The 24056-nt window shown below is 58.0% G+C and overlaps 1 protein-coding gene across 2 annotated transcripts; it reads left to right on the forward strand.

Annotated features, from left to right (window-relative positions):
* Positions 1 to 721: 721 nt before the first annotated feature.
* Positions 722 to 23510, forward strand: GLRA1 (glycine receptor alpha 1). 2 transcript variants are annotated; one of them, XM_049778039.1, is made up of 9 exons: positions 722 to 1049; positions 12917 to 13044; positions 14393 to 14460; positions 19601 to 19824; positions 19947 to 20029; positions 20561 to 20698; positions 21326 to 21540; positions 21647 to 21793; positions 22799 to 23510. In XM_049778039.1, the coding sequence occupies exons 2-9, from the start codon at positions 12966 to 12968 to the stop codon at positions 23081 to 23083; spliced, it is 1239 nt and encodes a 412-aa protein (XP_049633996.1). In that variant the 5' UTR covers positions 722 to 1049; positions 12917 to 12965; the 3' UTR covers positions 23084 to 23510. The 2 variants fall into 2 exon arrangements, with proteins under 2 accessions (XP_049633996.1, XP_049633997.1); XM_049778040.1 differs by lacking the exons at positions 722 to 1049; positions 12917 to 13044; positions 14393 to 14460 and adding an exon at positions 15591 to 15698.
* Positions 23511 to 24056: the final 546 nt, after the last annotated feature.

A 24056-nucleotide genomic window follows, 5' to 3' on the forward strand; every position in this document is an offset into this window, starting at 1 on the left:
TCCAGCTCACCATTGGCTGGGTTGCAGGGACGAGAGCTGGTGTTGGCCGCCGCAGGCCAATGAGCGCCTCAAGTGGGAGGGTTTGAAGCTACTAAAGGAGTTTCCCCCCTTTTTTCTTCCCCTCTCCACCCCCTCCCTCCGGCTCTAGCCCGCATTCTCCGCCCCCCTCCCCTTGGCACCCCCAAAGAAGCAGCCGGTTTGTTAAATTGATGCAGCAGTAAGAAAGTCCGAGCGGGTGCAGGCTGCGGCGGGTGGCCCGGGGGCCCCAGCAAGCCCGGGCTCGCCATGGAGCCCCCCGAAACCCCAACTTGCCCTGTGCGCGCCCCAGCGCTGGGCCCCCGAGGCCAGGGGCCGCCTCCCCTGCAGCGACCATAACTTATCCGGCCGCGGGGACGGGAGAGGCGGGATCGCCGGCCCACGGCGGCGCGGCGCGGCACGGCACGGCACGCAGGCGGGGGCACGAGCTCGGGGGGCCGGGTCCCCCCTGCGCCAAGTGGCCGGGGTTCGGCTGGAGGCAGCGCGCGCGCTCGGACGCGCAGTCCCCTCCGCATAGGGCAGGAACAGGGGCGGCTGGGGTTTTTGGGGTGAATTTTGGAGGACCGTGATTCTTGCACGGACTGCACGGCTTAGCCCAGGGAAAAGGGGGTGTCCCGAGCCCAAGCGCTGCCCACACCCGGACGCGCCTCCCAGCGCGCCCCGAGTTGGAGACGGCGCCGGCAGTCCAAGGTGCAGAATAGCGCCTCTTCCCGCGGGCGCTCTCCGAGGTGCTGAAGCCGATTCGAGGGGGACCCCTGGCACCTTGCACCCTGCCTTCCATGAGGAGGCTCTGGACCCTTGTGGGGTTTGTTGGGGTGTTTTGGGGGGGTGTTTTGTTGGCTTCTGTGTCCGACACAGCTCTGGCTGGCTTTTTTCCTCAAAGCGCCAACTTGGAGCATTTATCCTCCTTCCTCCCTGAACTCTCGGACCTACAGAGCACAAGGACCCACCCAGGAAGATGTTCAGCTTTAATACTCTGCGCCTGTACCTCTGGAGACCATTGTATTCTCCAGGTATGCGCTTTTTCCCCAACCCTGAGCACCTCAGGCAGGCAGCGGGACAAGGGACAAGGGATGAGGGGACTGTGTGTGTCCCGAAGGGTGTCCTCTGTGAATCCATGCTTTGATGGTTCCTCCAGCCCACCCCAGCCCTCCCCAAGCCGTCCTGCAGACTGTCTGGCCAGGCTGGCTGGTGCGTGGGAAGGGCTGCGCTTCGCTCGTATCGCTCGTGGCTGCTGTGGGGAGCCACTGCCGGTGTTCCTGAACTCACTTTTCCTTTCTGCCCAGTATACCATCAATCCCCAGGCGCCCTGCCCTGTCCTGCCTCCGGTGGCCCTCCTGGGACCTTGGCCGCAAGGGGGGGCGTGGGGAGTTACTTCGCTTGATTAGGCTGCATTCTCTCTAACCGCAGTGCCGGAAACCTCTGCACCCCCTGTCTGGGAAGCAGACAACTAGCGGTGACGGGGGAGGTTGCACGCATTTGGCCGGCTCTCGGGACAAAACGTATTTTCTCTCCTTTCAGCAGCTAAGAGCTGTTTTGGAAGGGGAGCACGGGCAGCTGTGTTTGGTCAGTGGGGTGCCCCACTCTATGCAGCCTAGCTGGGAATTGGGGGAGGACGCCTCCGCCTTAGGACTGTTTGGGAGAGACAGGGGAGGAGAATTTTTCCCTTTCTGAACTTTGAGTCCCTAATCACCCCGACTCACCTCCCTGATCTGTGACTCTGTGTCCTTGTAGAGACCCCCTGCCTGTTTTTGTCAGGTCCCTGTTTGAGTCGCTTCCTGACTCAGGGGGCCACCAGCGCCCTATTTCCCGCCCACAGAAGGCCCTCCATGAGGGGAGGGGAGAACTGTCCCTTTGGGATGTGCCGACACGTTCTTCCTGACACAGGAGAGGGCTCCACCTCAGAGGGGTTGCTCACAGATTCCATTTCTACTCTGGAAAACACTGAAGGGATCATTCCCCTTCGGCCTCTTCTGTCTTACTGGCATCGCATTGAACAGGCCTTGGAAAAATCCCGCTCGTGGTCGTTTTCAACAACTAAATCAACAAAATTCAATGAATCCCCCTCCCAAACCAGCAGATAACTCGTGGGGGGAGATGTGGTGGGGGCTTTGTTTCATGCCTTCAATACTTGCGCCATTGGTTGCATTAGCCCATGGGGCGGGGGGACTCAGTGGAACACACACACCCCAGTGGCACAGGGTCTGTGCCCATGTGAGCCCCTTGGGGGTTACAGCAGAGACCCACCTTGCCCTCTCTGGACTAGCTGTGGTGAAAGCCCCCAAGCCCTAGAGCAGACCTTCCTCTTTCCCAAGCTCCCTGCATGCCAGAGAGGGCAGAGAACAGCAGGAAGGGTGCCAGCCTGCAGGCCTAAATGGGGCACAAAAGTTGTCCCCCATGGTCACCACAGTGGACTGCGGGAAGACCAGGGAAGGAGTTGAATCTCTCAATACAACTTCCCTGGGGCCTGCCCAACAGAAGGTGAAGGAGAGATCAGGAGCAGGCCCAGGCCCAGGCCCATGCCCCCATCCCACCCCCTCTCCACCCTGGGCCCAGTCCATTGTGCTCCCTCCCTGGTACACTCCTGGCTTCCCAGGCAGCCCACACGCACACCCTCTGCCGCATCTCGGTTCCTCGCCCATGCCAAGGGCTGACTCCATGCGCTCAGAGGCACGTCATGGCCGCAGAGCACTGGGCAGGGTTTGGGTTGGGGGCCAGGGCATATCGGGGACCTTCTGAGGAGCAGAGACGGTTTGAAAAATATTCTCAGACCCGTGAACACGCACACGACAAGGGGACAGGGAGAAAACCACACAGAGTCTCAGAGACACAGGAAGGGTCAGGGGTGGCGGTGGCCTTTGTCCAGGGGCCAGTCCGCGCTCTCTCCTTCTCAGATAGCAACGCTGGAATTTGGGGCCTAGCAGAAGGCGGGGGCTCGGGGTGAATGGATTCGGGTAGCCAGTGTGCCGGTTCTTCATGTACAATGCTGTCCCCCAGGGACAGGCGCAAGGGGTCCCCAGGCTCTCTTGAAGGTTCCATGGCAGCTGCTCACGTGGCTGGAGAGGCTGGGGCGGGGGCGGGAAGGATGCACCCCGGAGCCCAAGAGCCGCAGCCGCATACTGGCGCCCAGCACGCGAACCAATGAGGGGGGGGGGACATGGGCCTGGCAGATGCAGGGGGATGCTCTGGGGTCGTGCACCTCCGTAGGACCGAACGATGGGCTGGAGGCCCTGCCGGCCTCCCGAGATCCCGAGTGTGGGATGAGTACTGGTGCAGTCTCCGTGTTCTTGTTTGTCTCTTTAGCTCCCGTGGCAGGGCTGTTCCCATGGGAAATGGGGGGCTTAGTGTGCACCCCCCAACCCTCACAGGAGATCTTGTCAGAGAATGACCCCAGGACCCCAAAATTCTCTTGCCTCGTGAGGACTTGGGAGAGTCCAGGCCTGAGATCACTGCCGTTGTTTATTTTTGCGCTGCAGAGGTGCTAGGAACGGCCATTCTGGGGGTGTAAAAAGCCCTGGGAGCACCCCAGATACCACAGTTCCCTCCAGACCCCAACAGTGGGAGCTTCTTCCCCCACCAGTAGAAGATCTAGGGCTCTGGATGCTGAAAATGGGCCCAGCACCGGCTGTGGCGCAGAAAGAGAGAGTGCGAACCTCCTCGCTTTCTGGGGAGGCCAAGGGAGGGAACAAAGGCAGGGGAGAGAGCGCAGCACACCCAAACCGGGGGGGCCCCCAAAGACCACGTCTCTCTCCGATGCCCACCAATCTGCTCCTGCCTCTGCAGATACTGCCCAGCACAGGTGGACACAGGCCCAGGGCCCCATCCAGAGGTCAGCCAGACCTTGCAGGCAGGGCGAGTCCATCATGCTGGGAATGGGCCTTCCCGATTCAAAGGCCTGTGGGCTTGCCTCGGGGGTCCCAGTCGGCTACATCCCCTCAGTCTTCCCTATGCCATGGGGTGTCTGCATCCCAGGGCTGCGCTGGTCGAGCTAACATGGGATCCAGATCTGAGGAAGAGACAATGGCAGTTTGTCCATCCCCAGGACATGCCTCCACAATGGGACTGTGTACCTCTGGTCACGAGGCCATGGTAGGGGGTCTGTGTGGGCAGCCCACAGATTGTCCCCCAAACCTTGCACCAGACAGTTCCCTCCAGGAGACTTGTTCAACCTCAGCCCATCCCTCTGCCTCTGATTCGGGCTCTGAGAAAGAAAGAGGCACACCCAAGGGGTACAGTGTGGGCACCCCAGTCAGCTGCCTACCCTGCTGCCAGCTTTGCTGCCCCACACTGTATTGCGGGCACTGTGCCCTGAGTCAGGTGTCCGCATGTCCCTGCCTGCCCTGTATCCACATGTCCCATGTACTGTGCCATCTACCTGCATAGACCTGTGTCCTGCGTCCTGTGCCTGCGTCTCCCTGCGCTGTCGTGCTGTGTGGCCCTGCATGGCCACACTGGGGCAGTCAGAGGGCAGAGGTGCCCAGTAGAAAGGTGAACCTTTCCCCTGAAAGGGGCCTCTGGGCCCTGCCTCAGAGCCAGCCACAAAGCTTCCCTCGCCCAGACCAGCCATGCCAGCCACAGGGCTGTGGCCTCACTGGTGTCCCCTAGGGAGTGGGCAGAGGCAGGCGCAGGAGCGACATGCCGTGACACCCATCTCTTCATCTACAGCTTTTCTGCTGCTTTGTATGAAGCAGCCTCAGTCTGGCGGGCAGGAAACATGCCGCTCTTATTCTAGCACACAGCCTGGATGTGGGGGAGGATTCGGGGCCTCAGTTTCCCCAGCTGTGGAGCACGGAGAAGGTTCCTAAAGAGGATGAGGGGGCTTGAGCCCATCCATTGCTCTAGCTGTCCAGAAGCGCAGGGCCCCAAGCAGAGGCCCTGGTGTCAGTCGCTGAAGAAGTGGCTGATGCGTCCGCGCATGACGGTCTCGGGGCTCTGAGACCAGTAGCCGCTGTCCCTGCAGTGTCCCGGCAGGCCTGAGAGGCCCTGAAGCCCGGGGCCCCATCCCCCCGCTGGCCTGCTTCACCTTTCCTCTTCCACCAACAAAAGGCGCTTTTTTCACGAACGGCGTTTCCCACGGCCCATTACCGTGAACCTCCATCCATCAACCGTGACAGCAGCGCTAGACACCGTGTGACGTCGCTGGTCCAGACACTGTCCCTTTCCCCAGAAAGAGGACTCGCTGGAGCCCGCACATGGGGCCCTTGGACCCCAGAGCTTGAACCCACCAATGTCGGGATAGCTGTGGACACTGGGGAGCAGGCAGGAAGCAGCCCTCTGGCCACGCAGGGGTGTGGGAGGAGCAGGCCTTTATCCGCCCAGGCTGTGGCCCGGGCCACGCAGCACGGAGGCTGCAGGCAGCTGGGCCAGCTGGCTCTTTGGCTCCTTGACGACCGGGGGCTCAGGGACACAACCTCATGGCCTGCTTCTGCCTTTTCATTCATGGGACACATGGGACAGGAGGTCTCTGTGTGTAAGACAAAGAGCTGAGGTGGGGAGCGGGGGGGGGGGGGGGGCTCTGCTGGGAGACAACAGGAGGAGGGGCCGGTGGGCAGGGTCACACTTCAGCTCCCACACCCAAGCTCCACTGTCTCTGATGCACACGGGACAGACACAGAGATAGGGCACAGCCCAAGAGGGGGTCAAGTCTGGCCAGTGGGCTGGGGCAGCCCCTTGGCTTTTGCTCCCTGTGGAGTTGGGGCTGTGCCAGCCCTTGGGCCAATCAGCTGCGATTCTGTGACACCCCTGCCTCTGATGAACTCATGGTCAGAGCCACCGGGTGCACCACCTCTCTCCTCGGGAGCTGAGGAGATCATGCATGAGCCTCCCAGGACAGTCTCCCGTCCCCTCCCCTCCCCTAAGGATGCAAAGGGTCCAGAAACAGGAGCAGGGGAGAGTCCCAGGCCAAGCGGACGCAGAGACGCAGCACTGCAGGCGGGTTCCACCACCACCATCCCCCCAACTCCCAGCAGACCCCGGCACACGGCCAGGACAGATCTGGGAAGGGTGTTCTGGCTCTAGCTGTCACCACCTTTGGTGGGGCAGAGGTGCCCTCCAAGTCTGGGTCAGTGTTTCCAGCTCCGCAGGCAATCCCCCAAGGTTAGAGAATGATAGGGCACAGTTCCCCAAACCCACGCAATGCCACACATGTACGCCCCAAATGGGGTCCTTCCTCCCTTTCTCCACAACAAGCATCTCCCCGGGAAGGGCTCTTTTGTGTGGTATGACCGGGTCCCCCTGGAGTTGGGGTCCTCCCGGGGCGAGAGAGGAAAGGTCTTGGGGACCTGAGTTTCCCATTTTTCCTGCAACCATGCTGCCGCCCCTTTTCTGTCTACAACTAGAACCTATGTGCCCCATCCAGCCCCAGGGTGCAGCAGGATGTGTGGGTGCTCCTCAACTTCCCTTAGTACCCCACTGCTTACTGCCTCACCACTACAGACCTTCTAGCCCAGAGGCCAGATTGACAGCACAGTGGGGAGGGTGTTTGCCTTGAATGTGGCCAACCTAGCTTTGAACCCCTGCATCCCGTATGGATCCCAAGCATGCTAGGTGTGGCTCCTGAGTGCCGAGGTAGGCATAAACCTCGAGCACTGCCAGGTGTGGCCCAAAATATAAAAGTAAACAGACCAGCAAAAGACTTTCCAGTCCTGGCTGGCCACCCCACCCATGTCCCCGCACCGGACTCCAGCTCTTGTTGCAAGGGACAAAACAGGGCTCCTGCGTCCAGGTCAGAGCAGATTTTGAGGCCCATTAAACAGAGGTCAGCGTGGCTGGGGAGACCAGGGCTCTACACATGCCTGCTCTCTGTGCTGCATAGACATTTGTTATGAACACAGACACAGCAGGCCCGGCCACGGCTCTTGATGGCCACTCTATGCAGGCCCTAAGAAGGTACTGCAGGAAGCAGGAGGTGACCATGGAATCCGACATAAGCACTGCATTTCTGGAAAGATAAGATAGTCCCCATCACAGCTTCAGTCACCATGGGGACAGACAGAGTGAGGTGCCTCGGTTTCTATCACATGGGTGACAGACAGGCCGTGCTCTTCCAGGACTGCTCAGTGTGAAGGTGGGTGCTTCTCGTACCTGAGCACCCCTCACTGGCTATGCCATGGCCAGAGGTCACACAGTGACTGAGCAGACCCCAGTTAGGCCAGTCGTCCTTCCTCCCAGTGCCCACACCCACGGGACTGTCTCAGAAACAGGGTCTCCAGGCCCAGAGCGTTAGCACAGTGGTAGGGTGTTTGCCTTGCACGAAGCTGACCTAGGATGGACAGTAGTTCAAATCCCAGCATCCCATATGGTCCCCCGGGCCTGCCAGGAGTAGCACCTGAGCTCCGACGGATGTAACAGAAAGAAAGGAAGGAATAAAGAAAGAAAGGAAGGAAAGAAGGAAGGAAGGAAGGAAGGAAGGAAGGAAGGAAGGAAGGAAGGAAGGAAGAAAGAAAGAAAGAAAGAAAGAAAGAAAGAAAGAAAGAAAGAAAGAAAGAAAGAAAGAAAGAAAGAAAGAAAGAAAGAAAGAAAGAAAGAAAGAAAGAAAGAAAGAAAGAGGGTCTCCATGCCCCCCACAGCAGCTGCATGACTCACATGGCATAGCCTGAGTCCTGGCCACACGTGACTCTGACATGATGTAGGCCCCAATGGCACGTGGCTCGGGATTCTTTTGGGCTGATGAAATCTGCCACTGTGAGCAGCACCTCTGCTTCTGTGAGGTGAGGGAGACAGCTCAGCTCATGGGGCAGCAAACTGACTCCAGGGCTCCACCCCCTGCCCGCCTGGCCCCAAGCACTGGGAATGCCCATCCAGCAAACAGAAGCTGCCTAGGCCTCACTTTCCTTCCCTGCAAATATAGCACCCACCGTCCCTCCCTGAGGACGATGGAGGAGGACAGGGTCTGTGAAGTCAGAGGGAAGGTGCAAGGAAGCAAGAGCCCATGGAACCCACGAAGTTTCTAGCTATGATGCAGCACACACACACAGGCCGCCCAGAACGACGCAGTCACGGCCCACGGCCAAGAGACAGTGACAAGGCAGGACAAGACGACAGGCAGGCCAGATGTACACCACCACCGCTGTCACCTTGGTGCAGGCAGGCCTGCTCCAGCCGCTCCCTCCTGCCAGCAGCCAGAATCCCCTCTCAGCCCACTCACTCCTCCAGGGCCTGGGGTGGACATGGGACGCCTGCCCTGTTCTCTGGCACCTGGAGGAGCTTCCAAGGGAACACAAGCAGCAGATGGGTGCTGGATGTCATCCTTGGTCATGATTACCAGGGGTCCCTCTGCCTCAATCACAGGAAGAGGAGGAAGGAGGTGAAACTGCAGACCTCACATCCAATCTGAGCAGAGCCACCCCATGGGAAAAGGACTCCGCCTACCCCCCAATAGCCCATCAGAGATGAGCTCCCAGATGCCTAGAGACCCACCCACATCCTACAGCCAATTGGAGTTGAGTCCCTATGGGAATTTAGATCCACCTACAACCCACAGCCAATCAGCACTGAGCCCCCAAAGGGAACAGGGCTCCAGCCACAGTCAATCTAAGCTGAGCACCCGGCGTGAGCCCCAGCCCACCCAGAGTCCGGATTCATGAACCCCTCCTGAACCTAAGAGACAGCATGAGGAATAAAAGAATAGGCTTCCCTGCAAAGGGCAGGGTCTGGAATTGTGCAGGGTAAGGGCAGCTGGTTTCCCGTTAGCTGGTTTCCTGTCTGCTCCCAGCCAGAGGGGAATGTTCTTCTCCGTCGTGCCTGGGTGCTCACCAGAGCTACCTGAGCTATTCCCATACGACTGTGCTCCTCACAAGATAAAGGTGTAACTAGAGGCCAGTGCTTGTGTTGGAGTAACCTGTTTGGACTTCCACTGAATGCTTGAACCAAGTCAAACATGAGACCATTTCAGACAGAGGTGTCAGGTGTGGAAGACACCAAGGGCTGGGTGGAGCGTGCAACTGGTGGCCTGAGTCCTGCCCCTTGGCCTCTCTGGGAGTGCTTTGCACTCACGGTCCTTGCACCTTGCACTCAGCTGCTGATGGGGATCAGAGCACCAGAGGAGCAGGGTCTTCTAGGGGCTGGCCGGGCTCAGCGCAGCAGGGATGCTGTCACCAAGAAGGAAGTCACACCCTGAGCCCCGAGGGTAGCTGTTGCAGGACACATCGGTCCCCACTGTCAGCCTTGGGAGGCTCCCCTATGTAAGCAGTGACAGGCACTCAGAGACTATTGTCCTCCAGAATCCCCCTAAATGCCAACTGTGGCAACAAGGAGTTGACTGCCCCGAAGTGGCACCATCGCCCAACCCATGAATAAGGAAGCCGAGGCACAGTCGGCCCTTGTGCCAGGGCCCTGCCAAGTTGGACAGGGCTCCGATCCCTGTGGCTCCAACCAACCCTCGGATCTGGGAGTGCCTTCTGGCTGGTGACCCTAAACCACATGGGGGCTGTATGCAAGGCAAGTTCCTTCCCCGCTATAGTATGTTTCCAGCCAGTTTCTGAACATTTTTGAAATTCAATTTCAAGGAAAGTAAACCAAGGTCAACATGAGGCCCAAGAATGCTCTCAGGCCCTGCAGGGTTCAGGACCTCCAGGGGACCCTCGTGGAGGGGATGCCTTATTCCCCCAAGGTGTTCCCTGAACCCGGGAAATGTGTTTTTCAAGTTTGAGAAGGTGTGTCTGAGGCAACAGCTGGCTGGCTCAAGAAGGGGACCATGGACAACAGTGGACCCCACCAGACCACTCACTGTAATTTCATTGGCAAAATGCCTCAGCCACACCGCTGAGTCCAGAACAACACCCACGCACGTAGCAAAGGACCAGCAGCGCCTGGGGGCCACAAGGCGTCCTGAGAAACAGCTGCACTGTCATGTGTATGTCCCCTTGCTCGAGCCGAGCTTGCCCACCAGCTCCTCACTCTGTGAAGAGGGACCCCACAGGTGCCCGCCACCTTTTGCTTCCCTTGATAGACAGATGATGGACGATGCACCCACTGGACAGCTGGAAAGATGGGGGTCTTGGAGGGGCAGGCCCAAATTGGTGGGCACTTGAAGGGTAGCAGGGCATAGGACTGCAGCCACAGGAAGGTGGACGAGTATCAACTCTGAGAAGCAGACCGCTGGGATGAGGCTCCGGGCTCCCAACCAGGTCCTTCCTCCCAGGAAGACCAGAAACAGGGGGAGGTGGCCAAAGTGGGGCAGTTCCCAAGGGACTCGGCAGGTGTGTGCTTGTGGGGTCACGCCAATGTGGGTGCAGCCTAAGCCCCTCTCTGCAATCAAATCAAGCCTCAGCTGCACAGCTGGCCAAGGGGCCAGATGTTGGGCTGAGGCCCTGTGAACAGTGTCCAGATGGTCCCTCAATGCCCCACGGCCCAGCCAGGCTCCCGACACCCCCCGGGCCATCTGCACATGGGTTCTCACCAGGAAATTGTACGTGAGGACAAATGTCAGGAGCAGAGAAGCCGGAGGAGAGCTCAGCTCATTCCTCAGGCCCACAACCCCACACATTATCGTCCCTCGGGGTGTTCATTGCACCCAACATGCCCAGCCAGAGGGAAGGAAGGCTCTGTACCCAGGTGCCCTGCAGTCCACAGACCTCCTTCCACATCGCAACAAGGTGGTTGCACTCAGTCTTGGCTTCCTGAGAGTACACAGGCTCCTTCTGCTGAGGAAGGCCCCCAGAGACCACTGGGATCCCTGTGAACCCAGAACTTGGGCCTCCGGTCTCTGAACAAGCTTCCTGCCCATAATCCTGCAGCCAGAAACAAAGAGAAAGAAGTGATAGGGCATTGGGGTCAGTACAGGGTCCCCTTCCGGCCACACCTGTCCCTTGGAGACAGAGTGGAGGCACCAAAAGCTAAGGGGGCCAATGTCTCCCTCGAGGCAGGGGTGGGGCCCTGAGGATCCAGCTACTGCTCTGTTGAGGCCTTTTGGGTACATGCTAAATGGGACCTGCCTCCTCACAGGGACCCCAAGGCCTTTGGTACCAGCTCGACTTCCAGGAGCGGACAATCAGGGAGGTCTGGGCTGGCCTAGGGCTCTGGGGCTCACAGACCCTTTACCTGCCTCCCTCATCCCATGGTACCAACTCCAAGCCTCAAGTCAACTGATGAGTGGGGAGGCAGGCAAGAGTTCCGTGCCATCAGGATGGGGGAGCAGTGGGAGCAGAGCCCAGACAGACACTCACACCTGGCAATGCATGGTGATGGTTCCCCAGACCCTGGGACGAATACCCCATGGAAGTGGAACAGGACCGTAGTGACCCATAGCCCACTGCCCAGATGCATCCAGAGGGCAGAAGAGCTTAGAACATAGTGTGCCCGCACAGTGCCCCTATTCTACATACCCCAGCACAGATAGGAAGTCCCCACAATTTCACTAGCACAGCAGACATGGGGACAAGGCTATCTGCAGTAGGACCCACTTTCTACTGCAGTGCCAGGGGCCTGATGCAGGCATCTGCCCTGCCAGCTGCCTCCTCTGACTCGGCCTAGTTCAGGGTGTCCAAGTGGGGAGTCCCTGAGGGTGCGGCATTGTGTGCAGGGACTGCTGTGTCGTGGCAAGCCATGTCCACTGTGACAGCTCCGGGGATACTTACAGAGATGGATGCCTGCTGTAAAATCACCCTATGTGCCCTATCTCCAAGCACAGGTGAACGATTCTGAATCAGGGTCATGCATGAAATAATCCAAACCAGGCTGAGGGTGAAACATGTAGTTTGGCAGTCTTCTACCTTGTATGGAGAGCCAGCTGCCTGCCAGGACTGCCGTTCTTATTGAGTCTAGAGACCACCCCTGGGTTGGGCAATAAGGATAGAGTAAGGACCGAGAGCTCAGGCTATCCTGAGCCAGTCCCACTTAGGTCTATAAGTAAGACAATCTCTGTTTTGGGGTAAATCCAAGTTGTAAACAACTGTACAAAAGAGCCAGAGATGATCTTGGTTTTTAGGGAAAATATGGTATGACCTAACACCTGCAGCTCTGATCACTCACACACGTGCGCGCGCGTGCGCGCACACACACACACACACACACACACACATACACACTCTGACACACTAACCCATTCTCACACTCACCAATTCACACACTAACAGCTTGACGCCAACATATACACACTGGCCCTTTCTCAGATTCACATCCTGACATAACTCACAACTGACTCTCACTGACCCATCTCAGACCCAACGCACATTCATACATTCTACATGGGCTCATTCTCATATACACTCTATCAGACACATACACAATCAATATACACTCTCCTACACACATCACTCACCTCACTTACTCACATGTTTCTTACATACACACACATACATACATATATGTACATATTCTCACTCATACACACACACACCTGTCCCACGAGCCAGTGCACATGGCGCGTGTTCCCTCTGCCCTTGCCAGACACGCCACCTCACAGCACCCTGCGGCACACCAGCCCTGCCCGCTCCCGTCTGGACCCGTCTGAACCAGGATCGCTTGGCTGCGGCTTCTAGAAACGAGCCAAGGATGCAGCACCTCCATTCTGCTTTCCTATCAGTCTCTCCTCTTTGGGATCTGACAAGCGGGGCCCCCTGGTGGGGGTGAGGAGTGCACCTCAGAGCTAGATCTAGCCAGTCGGCTGCTGCGCCTCAGTTTCCCCAGGGTGGTGCATGGCCTCGCTGAGTAGAGCTGCCCCCGGATGATATTTTCACAACCACATAAAGAGGGAGAAGGGAAGCAGCCTGCGTGCAGAGCTGTCTGGGCTGTGCCTCGGGCTGAGGGGCTCTCAACACCCAGACTCGAGGTGTCCTCTGCAGGATGGACACACACAGCTCTGAGCCTGTCCCCCCCCACGGCGTGTGTGTGCAGCCTCACAGCCCAGGGCAGGCGCTCACCTCTGCCTCTCTCCTCGCAGCCTGGTGGCCTCTAAAGGCACAGATGCGGCACGCTCAACGCCCAAGGCCATGTCGCCCTCAGATTTCCTGGACAAGCTGATGGGCAGGACGTCGGGGTACGATGCCAGGATCAGGCCCAACTTCAAAGGTAGGGAGACGCCTTCTTCCGAGGCCCCAACAGAACCTGCGGATGCCCCTTCCTGGGAGGTGCCAGCCACTCTCTGCTTTCAAGGACCTGGGCCACTGACCATTCAGGGGTCTGTGACCAAATCAGCCTGGCCGCCAATCACCTGGCCCCCACACCACCCCAGCCTAGAGGGAATGGGGTGAGGAGGCAGAGGACCAGACAGGCAGTGGTAACCCCATGAGCCAGACCCGCCCTGCTCCAGGATCTGCCTGGCACTCCCGGCAACGGGACACAGGACGAAATTAAACTTTAATATTTAATGATGTTCCCGTGGTCCTCTGAGGTCGGGGCAGGCAGGCTTATCCGCGCCAAGAAATTGCGATTCCAGGCAAACCCCTTACACCCCTTCTTGCACACCGGCCACCCTCCACTGTGGGGGAGTTACAACAATGGGGCCCCATCTCCAGCTCAGAAGCCCGGGGGGCCTCAAGGTTCTGGAGCATAACACCAAGGCACAACTCAACACACATCCAAGCCTTGCATGGGAGAGAGTCCCCCCAACCACCCATTACTGAGGAGATGAAACACAGGTGGGCAGCAACCTCCTGCCCCCGCTACGGGCGGACACTCACCTGGGGCTCAAAGGCAGCAAAATGGCGCCCAGAGCCAGTGTACCCCATGGGCACTTAAGGACTCATCACTGGGCCCTAAAACCCCTCTTTCAGGGGCAGCTTCCAAGGCAGGAGACAGAGGGGTGCATACATGTAGGGGGTGCCAAGCTGTAGCTAAAGGTGCCCCAGGGGAGGTTTCTGACACTGGGGGTCCCACCTATTGTGAGACAGCCCCATACTCAGGGATCTATATAGAGCAGCTGTCCCTGTGAGACCCCAAATCTCTAACCTCAAGAAACTGACAGCTGAAGGTCAGGGGCCCCCAGCCCCTCTTCTGCCTGGACTCCCATGTCCATCTCATGTGGCCGTGGTCCCCCGTTCCTCTCCCTCACCAGCTCCTGGTGAGGCCCAAGGTTGACCTTCATGGTCTTTGATTCTATGACCTTGACCTTGAGCCTTGACCTTGTTCTCGTGAATCCACAAGGAGCAAATCTGGACTCAGACTCTGCAGCCACTTCCCAGATGTGGGGCCGTGGTCGGAAGTCCCCTCGTCCCCCAGCCTGTCTCTACCAGAGGCAGCATGGATGGACGGATGGACCAATAGAAGGGCAGGGTCATGCGCTCAGCCCCGGACCTCTGACACACACTCTGGGGGAACGGGGTGCACCAGGGTGGGGCAGTACCAGATGATAGAGCCTGGTGCAAGGAGCCAGAGCCTGGCAGGATGCACAGCTAAGCACACATCTCTTGATCCCCAGGGCCCCCAGTGAATGTCAGCTGCAACATTTTCATCAACAGCTTCGGCTCCATCGCAGAGACCACCATGGTGAGTGGTTCCTGGGGCTTCGAGGGGCCGTCACTGTCCTGAGCAGTGTTGTGGGCAGGGAGACGGTGCAGGAGTTCGTACTCCTGTTGATTGCCTTGCACACAAACTAGCACTGCATAGGGTTGCCCAGGAAACACTTGGCACCCAAGCACTGCCGAATACAGCCTCCCACAAAACTGACCCATGAGCTAGGGGATCAGCACACCAACCACCACCACCTCGCACCCTTCACTGGCCTCTCCAGGGGCCTCCACAGTCTCAGAAGAGGCCTGGCCGATGCTCTCGCCTCTCCACTCGTGTTTGTGGCTTCAAACCTCCAGGACAGGAAGCTGAGAACACGAAGTGTGAGAGACAATGCACAAATGCATGTGGTAATTATGCCCGGGTGAGATGTGGCTAAACTCCACCTTTGCCTTTCAGGCTCTCTCAAGCTCTCACATTTCTGCAAGGAGCAAATACTAGGGATTATGCATAAATATCGTGAGGCTTCAAATCCGAGTTCTTCAGCCTTGGAAAGTGCCCCACCGCATGGGCCGGAGGGGAACCCTCTGCAGAGAGAGGCAGCTGGTGGCTAGAGGGAGACGGGCAATGAGCCCCGTGCTCCCTGCTCGGTGCAGCACCCACTCAGCTGGGCACAGTTTCCTCCTACCCACTCCCCTTCCTCACACAGCAGTAGACCATACCCTCCTGCACCTCATCTCCACAGAACACCCTCCTTCACACCTCGACTAAGGCCTAAGCATCAGCTCAGAAAGCAATAGCTAATCCCCATGACCTGCCTCGGGAGTCCTGCGTTAGCAGAGCTGAGCAAAGCTGAGCGAAGTGGAATGGGGTGACCATGTGGGGCTCCCAACTCCCCAAGAGCGAAGGGACATGCCCCTACCCAGGCTGTGCCATGAGAACAAGCGAGGTTGGGGGGCACAGGAGGAGAGGACTGAGGGGGAGTCCCACTCCATCCCAGGAGCAAATGAACAGGATTCAGGAACAAGTCCCCCTCCCCACCCCATTGCCAGGCGGATATGCTCCTGCTTCTGCGCATGTGTGTGTGTGCCACACATGTTTGCTGTGGCTGTGTGTGAGGGCGACTGCAGGAGACATGCGTGGCAGAGCGGGCGAGCCCGTGTTTCTGTGGTTGCAGGTGCCGTGTGCTGTGAGCAAGTGTGGCCGTGTGCGCACATCTGCATGGCTCGAACACGTGTGACACCACAGAGCGAGTGCGCCGTGTGTCGTGCGGTGAGGTAAGTGTGAGGGTGTCCACCTGGCTGAGAGGGCATGTGGACACGTGTGTGCAGGCCCAGCTGTCCACTACCTGTGCGCATGTACCCAGGTGCTCAGGCAGGTTGTGGACACAATGGAACTCCTGAGGGGTCTGACTGCGAGAGACGGGATGTGTGAGTGTGTCTGAGGGTCTCTGTGACTGCGTGAATCTATGTGTGTCTGTGTCTCTGTGTGTCTGTGTCTCTGTGTGTCTATGCCTCTGTCTGTCCATGTACCTGCTGCAGTCTGGGCCAGCACATAGATACTCCTTTGTAGATTAAAAATATAAAATACAAAGTCCACATGTTGGGTGAGGCCACCCCAGGCACCGTGTTTCTTACCCCTCAGCTGGACAGATCTGATGATGCATGGTAACTGAGGAGAAATAATTTACAAGCAGTTAAAGTTCCATCAGAGTCAGCTCGCTTTATTTCTCGGGCTTTTCTCTGTCATGAGTCCCTGTCATGTGCTTCTTTTTTGCCAAGCTCTCCCTGTGCTGCTTATCCCATCTCTCTCCTCATGAGCTCTGTCTCCCCACAAAGCTAGCTCTTTTGTTCTTTATTTAAAAACAGTCCACACCATGGGGTGGAGAGATAGCACAGCGGTAAAGTGTTTGCCTTGCAGGCAGCCAATCCAGGACAGATGGTGGTTCGAATTTCGCCATCCCATACAGTCCCCTGTGCCTGCCAGGAGCAATTTCAGGAGTAAACCCTGAGCTCCGCTGGGTGTGACCCAAAAAACAATAAAAATAAAAAACCAGGGCCTGGAGAGATAGCACAGCGGTGTTTGCCTTGCAAGCAGCCGATCCAGGACCAAAGGCAGTTGGTTCGAATCCCGGTGTCCCATATGGTCCCCCGTGCCTGCCAGGAGCTATTTCTGAGCAGACAGCCAGGAGTAACCCCTGAGCACTGCCGGGTGTGGCCAAAAACCAAAATAAATAAATAAATAGATAGACAGATAAATAAATAAATAAATAACCAAAAACAAAGCCCTAAAACTAAAACAGTCAGCCCCATGCCAGGTGTGGGTGGGTCTGATCATCCAGATGGGACTAACATCTCAAAAGAAAGTTTAGGTAGGGGCCGGAGAGATAGCATGGTGGTAAGGTGTTTGCCTTGCATGCAGAAGAATGGTGGTTCAAATCCCGGCATTCCATATGGTCCCCCGAGCCTGCCAGGAATGATTTCTGCACATAGAGCCAGGAGGAACTCCTGAGCGCTCTGGGTGTGACCCAAAAAACAAAAAACAAAAAACAAAAAACAAAAAAAAAAAGGAAGAAAGTTTATGTAAAAGGTGTTGGGGGACAATTACAATCCACCTCTCAGACTATGTCCACGGAGGCCTCAATGAACAGCGGACAGATACGTGTCCGCAGCATGTGGAAAGGAAAGTCGCATGAAGATAGAATGGGGGGGCAGGACCCCTATTGAGTGGGGCGGGTTCTCTTCAGGCTCCCTTGACACAGCCCACATTGGAGGGAAGGGAAGAACAGCAGCCTCTCGCCAGCTGGTGAGAGAACCCTTCGCCCCTCCTCACACTACACAAAGCAGAGAATCCTATTTCACCTCTACCTACAGCAAACATAGCAGACCTGTGGATGTCTCAGAACCCCAAGCGTTCTCATCCCTCACAGGTACCCCACTTACTTAACGTCACCCCTCACAGAGGCATACTGTGGTCATACAGATACCACTACCCTCACAGAGACATTCTCACCTCCTCAGAGACACCCACACGTCACAGAAACACTTCCATGTCCTCCGATACCCCCTCACAGACACCTAACCCCCCCTCAGGCACCCCCACCCCTCACCTCTTACAGAGACTCCTGCATCCCCTCGAAAAGACACCCACTCCTCGTCAGACACCCATACTCCCTGAGACAAGGGACTCACAGACATCCACAATCCCATCAGATACTCAAAGCCACAGAGACAAACCCACTCCCATTCATACCTCAACCCCATGTATCCTCCTTGCCCCCCTTTATTCTAAAGTTCAGGGAGGTGGGGACAATATTGGGGGAACATTTGGGGGATCTCCTAGCACCAAGCATGTCTCACCACCAGCCTGAAAGACAAGGGTGGCCAGAAGGAACAGGCAAAATTTGGACACACCCTTCAGCTTATTTCCTTAGTGAGCTCCTGGGTGTCATCAGTCTCTGATGAAGGTTAGGACCCCAACCCCACAGAAACAGCCACCACCTTCCCTACACCCCATCTTTCCACGCCATTGGCGCCTCCATCCTTGTAACCCACCTCCCATCAGGCACCACCTTTGTGTGTGCCCCAAATATGTGTATCCCTAAAAATGGGTCTCTGACCCCCCGACTGCTCCCTGTATGGGCATTTCTGAGCAGAGGCTTTGGGAAAGCCAGTTGTTCCCAACATGGAAAGGGGTCACTCACCCAGGACTCTGGCCTCAGTGACCACGGGGGACCCGGGGATCCAGGGCCCTGAGCCAAGCATGTGTGTGTCCCCACAACACGTCTGTGTCCCCATGACATGTGTGTACCCCCATGATACGTGTGTGTGTCCCCGTGATACATGTGTGTGTCCCCACGGCACTGAGTGCGTCCACTGTTGTTTGTCCATCCACCCCTCTGGCTTTCCAGTCCCCTCCAGGATCAGAGGAAGCAGCCAACAGTCCCGGATTGGCCCCCACACTAGGAACCAGCCCCCAGGTGGAAGCTGAGCACAGGGCAGAGGCCCACGTGTCACTGTGCTGAACATGGACCCCAGCATGTCTGACACAGATTTAAAAGAAGTGCTTGGCCCAGTCAGCAAAATGTGGCTGTGCTCAGGGTGGCTCAGGGCGGCTTCACTGTACTGAGCATGGGGACGAGACAGTCCCAGATCCAGGCTCATCCACATGCCCAGCACTTCACAACACACACCCTCAGTCCTTCAGCAAAGTGAGTCTCAGTCCAGTGAGGCAATGTAGGCAGATGCAGACAGAGACTCGATGCTGGGGTCCATTGTGGTCTCCCAAGCCTACCCAGGAGTAAGGAGATGAGTGTGTAGTGTACAGGCAGAGGTAGGTAACCCCTGATCACTGCCAAGTGAAGTGCAGGAGGAGTGAGGAAGGAGGAAGGGGGAAGAGAGGAAAGGAAAACAGGGATATCACCGAAAAAGCAGCCCAGGGGCTGGAGAGATAGCATGGAGGTAAGGCGTTTGCCTTTCATGCAAGAGGTCATCGGTTCGAATCCCAGCGTCCCATATGGTCCCCCGTGTCTGCCAGGAGCAATTTCTGAGCATGGAGCCAGGAGTAACCCCTGAGCACTGCCGGGTGTGACCCAAAAACCAAAAAAAAAAAAAAAAAAAAAAGAAAAAGCAGCCCAGGAGTAAACTAGTTGCATAACAGCTTATGACTTGAGGTTGGTCGACGCTAGTCTGCAAATATAAGCAAGACACAAAAGCAACTCTGCACATCTCCAGTAAGGACTCGTCACTCGGGAGTGTGGGCCCCACTGCGTCCATGCCACCCAACCTGGACCCCTCTGATCTGGTGGGGAGCCTCACATGAGGCCTACCCAAATCCCTCAGCTTTCCAACCTAATCCTTCTATAACCTTGGCCAGCGTCTCCCAGGGTGGCAGACACCGTGGCCCACCTACCTCCGCCCCATCCTGGGCATTGTGGTGCTGCTAAACCAGAAGGATCCTGGCACCCCGCCAGACTCAGTTTCCCCCTCAAGAGACAGAATGGGGGCCTGCAGGACTGGGCAGACACTTCCCAGGGCCTACCACTTCTACCCCACGGAGCAGCCTGTCCCATAGCTACGTCACAAACTCCCTTCCCTGCCAGGGGCAGGCCAAGGGGCTCCTGCAATGTCAGGGGGCTGTGCTATCGCCCCCTGATGCTCACCATGCCCCCCCCATCCAGGATTACAGGGTGAACATCTTCCTGCGGCAGCAGTGGAACGACCCCCGGCTGGCCTACAACGAGTATCCCGACGACTCCCTGGACCTGGACCCGTCCATGCTGGACTCCATCTGGAAGCCCGACCTGTTCTTCGCCAACGAGAAGGGGGCGCATTTCCACGAGATCACGACGGACAACAAGCTGCTGCGCATCTCCCGCAATGGCAACGTACTCTACAGCATCCGGTGCGGCCCCCTAGAGGCAGGGCTGGACACGCATCAGTAGCAGAGGATACCAGGAGTCGGGGGTGCTAGGGCAAGGCCAGAGGGGACACGGGTGGCGCCCCATCACTCCCTCTCATTTGCAGAATCACGCTGACCCTCGCCTGCCCCATGGATCTGAAGAATTTCCCCATGGACGTGCAGACGTGTATCATGCAGCTGGAGAGCTGTGAGTTCGGGGCCCCGCATGCTCCGCTCGGCAGAACAGAGGCTGCCTGTCCTTCCCCAGCTCTGGGCCAAGCAGGGTGCCAGGAAGCATGTCCCCTTTTATTTGTTTTTGTTTTGTTGTTGTTGTTTTGGGGTCACATTTGGCAGTGCTCAGGTGTTACTCCTGGCTCTGTGCTCAGAAAGCGCTCCTGGCTGGCTCAGGGAACCATATGGGATGCTGGGGATCAAAACTCGGGTCCTTCCCAGGTTGGCCGCATTCAAGGCAAACACCCTACTGCTGTGTTGTAGCTCCGGCCCCCCTGAGCAAGTACTCTGGATGGATGTGGGAAAGGAGAGCTTCAGGCTCCCCAGGCAAACCCAACAGGGAGAACCAAGCTGTCCTGATGGCGGGGGGGCCCGCTGGGGAGCCCCAGGGACTGGCCATCTGGCGGCTCAGACCAGCAGTCCAGGGTCAGGATTGCAGGGAGCCTGCAGGGCTGTGGGGAGCCGGAGGGGCTCCGGCATGACCCTTCCATCTCTCTCTGCTCCCCAGTTGGCTACACCATGAACGACCTGATCTTCGAGTGGCAGGAGCAGGGCGCCGTGCAGGTGGCCGACGGGCTGACGCTGCCCCAGTTCATCCTCAAGGAGGAGAAGGACCTGCGCTACTGCACCAAGCACTACAACACCGGTGTGTTCCCGACCACGAGCCCCAGTCCGCACCCCAAACCTCACACCCCAACTCCACCAATGGATCCCACACACCAAAGGCAAACTTCCGGGTCCTGCAGCCCAAATACAACCCCACTGGGTCCCCCTGAGCCTTGTGCTCCGAATCTTTTGTTCCAGCTATAATACCCATGGGCCCTGCCCTGTGTCCCATTCCTGAATGCTGCACCCCAAACTACAATACTCTGCACTCAGCAGTACGTACCCCAGTAGGGGCAGAAAATAGGGCTGGGGCAAATGGGACCATAGCTCAGGCAGCAACAAGCACAGGACAGTCCCTGCCAGGCAGCGTAGAAACAAAACAAAACAAAACAAAACAAAACAAATCAGGGCCGGAGTTACAGCACAGCGGTAGGGTGTTTGCCTTGCACACTGCAGACCAAGATGGACCCTGGTTCAATCCCCAGATCCCAGAGGGTCTCCCCAAGCCCCCAGGAGCGATTTCTGAGCGCTGAGCCAGGAGGAACCCCTGAAAGGCCTGAGAAGGAGGCAGAGCCCTGAGTGCTTCCGTGTCCCCATCCCTCGCACCCGTACCCCATACACTGCTGCCTGCACCCCTGCCTGGCACCGTGAGACGCTGTCCCCACAGGCAAGTTCACGTGCATCGAGGCTCGCTTCCACCTGGAGCGGCAGATGGGCTACTACCTCATCCAGATGTACATCCCCAGCCTGCTCATCGTCATCCTGTCCTGGATCTCCTTCTGGATCAACATGGACGCGGCCCCTGCGCGCGTGGGGCTGGGCATCACCACGGTGCTCACCATGACCACGCAGAGCTCCGGCTCCCGAGCATCCCTGCCCAAGGTCAGGCCACGGGGCCAGGGGAAGGGGTGGGAGTTTGAGGGGGGGTGCAGGGCACGGGATGGCAGCAGCCCAGACCCCCAGCCCACGGCGCGTGGCCGGCCCGCAGGTGTCCTACGTGAAGGCCATTGACATCTGGATGGCCGTGTGTCTGCTCTTCGTCTTCTCCGCGCTGCTCGAGTACGCAGCTGTCAACTTCGTGTCCCGCCAGCACAAGGAGCTGTTGCGCTTCCGCAGGAAGAGGAGGCACCACAAGGTGGGGGCCTGGAGAGGCGAGAGGACTCAGGGGGTGTGAGGGGGAGATCTAGAGGCCTCCGAGATGGGGGTTCATGAGTGGAGAGGACCAGGTGAGGCAGACACAGTTCCCCTCCTGTCGTCACACCCGAGCACAGGATCTCTCGTAGTCCTGGGCAAGCCACAGGTTGTGCCTCAGTGTGGCAGGTGAGCCCCCCTTTCCTCTGGAGGTAGTGCTGTGAGCCAGAAAGGCTCCACTGGGTTCAATCCCTAACATCACCTGGTCCCCCTTGAGTACTGCCAGGTGAAACCCCAAAACCAGAACAAACCAGGGGTTAAGGATGGGTTTGCTGGGGCTGGAGAGATAGCACAGTGGTAGGGTGTTTGCCTCACAAGTGGACCTAGGTTCGAACCTCGGCATCCCATAGGGTCCCCGAGCCAGCCAGGGGTGATTTCTGAGAGCAAAACTCAGGAGTAACCCCTGAGCGTCGCTGAGTGTGGGCCCCCCCAAAAAAATAAAGAGGACAAAAGGATGGGTCTGGGGTCCCAGGGACCAGCTCCCCAAGTGCCTGCCTGGGCCCAGGTCCACCACTCAGGCGCTAAGCATCAGTCTACCAACAAGGAGGCATCTCTGGCCCGAGACTGGCCCGGCAGTGCCTTGCCCCCTGCTGGCGAGAAGTGTGCCCGCAGATTCTGCTCAGCATTCATCCCCACGCAGTCCTTTACACACAGACGTATACATACACACACCCCACTGTGCAGAGCCCTGACCCCATTGAGCCCCCCAGGGAGGGCTGGAGGTTGAGAAGACTGGCCCAAAGTCTCCAGCCCCCAAACACCACCACTAGAGAGAGAGGGGGCCCTGCTGAGGACGAGGCAGCCTGGGACCCACCCCTGCCCAGGCCGGCCCCTTGGCACAGAGGGAAGAGCCGGGAGAGAGAAGAGCAGGAGACAAAGCTGGGGATGGGGTGCCCATCCCCGCCGACCGCCCCAGCTCCAGCAGAGCGCCTGGCTGTCTGTGTTCCAGGAGGAGGAGGCGGGCGAGGGTCGCTTCAACTTCTCCGCCTACGGGATGGGCCCGGCCTGCCTGCAGGCCAAGGATGGCATCTCGGTGAAGGGTGCCAACAGCAGCTCCGCCAACCCCCCGCCGCCGTCCAAGGGCCCCGAGGAGATGCGCAAGCTCTTCATCCAGAGGGCCAAGAAGATCGACAAGGTGTCCCGCATCGGCTTCCCCATGGCCTTCCTCATCTTCAACATGTTCTACTGGATCATCTACAAGATCGTGCGCCGCGAGGACGTGCACAACCAGTGACAGCGGCGGGCTGCGGTCGGGGCAGGGGCGGCGGCCTGTCACTTCCCATCGGCTCCTGCTTCGCGCTCACGCAACCCGCCGCCCCACCCGGGGGACAGAGTCACAAAGACAAGACGCTTGCTGGGCTGCGGCCCGCCTCGCCTCACCGCCCTCATCACTGCAGTGGGCGCAGGCTGAGGGCAGCGAGGGCAGGGCGGCCTCCGGGACGGGCGACCGAACATCGGGGTCCTCGGCCAAGTAAGTCAGTCCTCAGGTCTCCAGGCCCTGCCTCCGAGCGCGCCCACTTCTCAGCTTGCCTCCTGCCCTGTCCCCCCACCCCCAGAAACAGCCGCCGGGTTCTCCCAAATAATTGCCGATATGCAATCTTTTTTTACCGTTAGGAAAAGTAATAATCTCAAACAATATGCAGAGAAGCAGAGGATACACTCACTGATGCACTTTTTCAAATGTCTATTTTTTGGAGAATTTCTTAGAATTGCCAGGTGGGAGCATTTGGGGAAGTGGCGAGGGTGAGACGTGCTGGTGGTTTTGTGAGAAGCATGCACGGAGGGGAGGACAGAGCGAGATGAGGCCCGGAGATGGATGGACAGGCAGTCAGGCAGGCAGACAGACGAGCAGAGACAGGCAGATAACGGTGCATGCTGGTGAGACCGTAATGCCCATGAGGCACACGGAAAGGCAGCAGAGGGGTAGTGGCAGGTTCTGAAAGGTTCTCCCCAGCCCACGGGTCTTGAAGGCCAAGTCATGGGCATGACGGCTGGGGTCAGTGTGAGCCTGGGGGAGGAGACTTGCTTTGTTTGCCTGGGAAGAGCAGATCAGGTGAGCTGGAAGATACACCTGCTGCTCCTGGTCACAGCACTGGTGCACAGGTTCAGGCAGTCTGGGTGAGGCGTCCACTGTTGGAGCTATCTGGAGGCAGAGCTGCCCCCTCAGGAGCAACTGGCATGGGACACCACGTTCCATGTCCCACTCC

Source organism: Suncus etruscus, chromosome 8 (genome assembly GCF_024139225.1).
Source record: "Suncus etruscus isolate mSunEtr1 chromosome 8, mSunEtr1.pri.cur, whole genome shotgun sequence".
NCBI lineage: Eukaryota > Metazoa > Chordata > Mammalia > Eulipotyphla > Soricidae > Suncus > Suncus etruscus.

Bases quoted from the DNA above. Each gene is read 5' to 3' on its own strand.
- GLRA1 (XM_049778039.1), top strand. From the start codon at position 12,966: ATGTCGCCCTCAGATTTCCTGGACAAGCTGATGGGCAGGACGTCGGGG. The intron at 20,030-20,560 runs GTGAGTTCGGGG...TCTGCTCCCCAG, and splicing joins TATCATGCAGCTGGAGAGCT to TTGGCTACACCATGAACGAC. The intron at 21,794-22,798 runs GTGGGGGCCTGG...TCTGTGTTCCAG, and splicing joins GGAAGAGGAGGCACCACAAG to GAGGAGGAGGCGGGCGAGGG.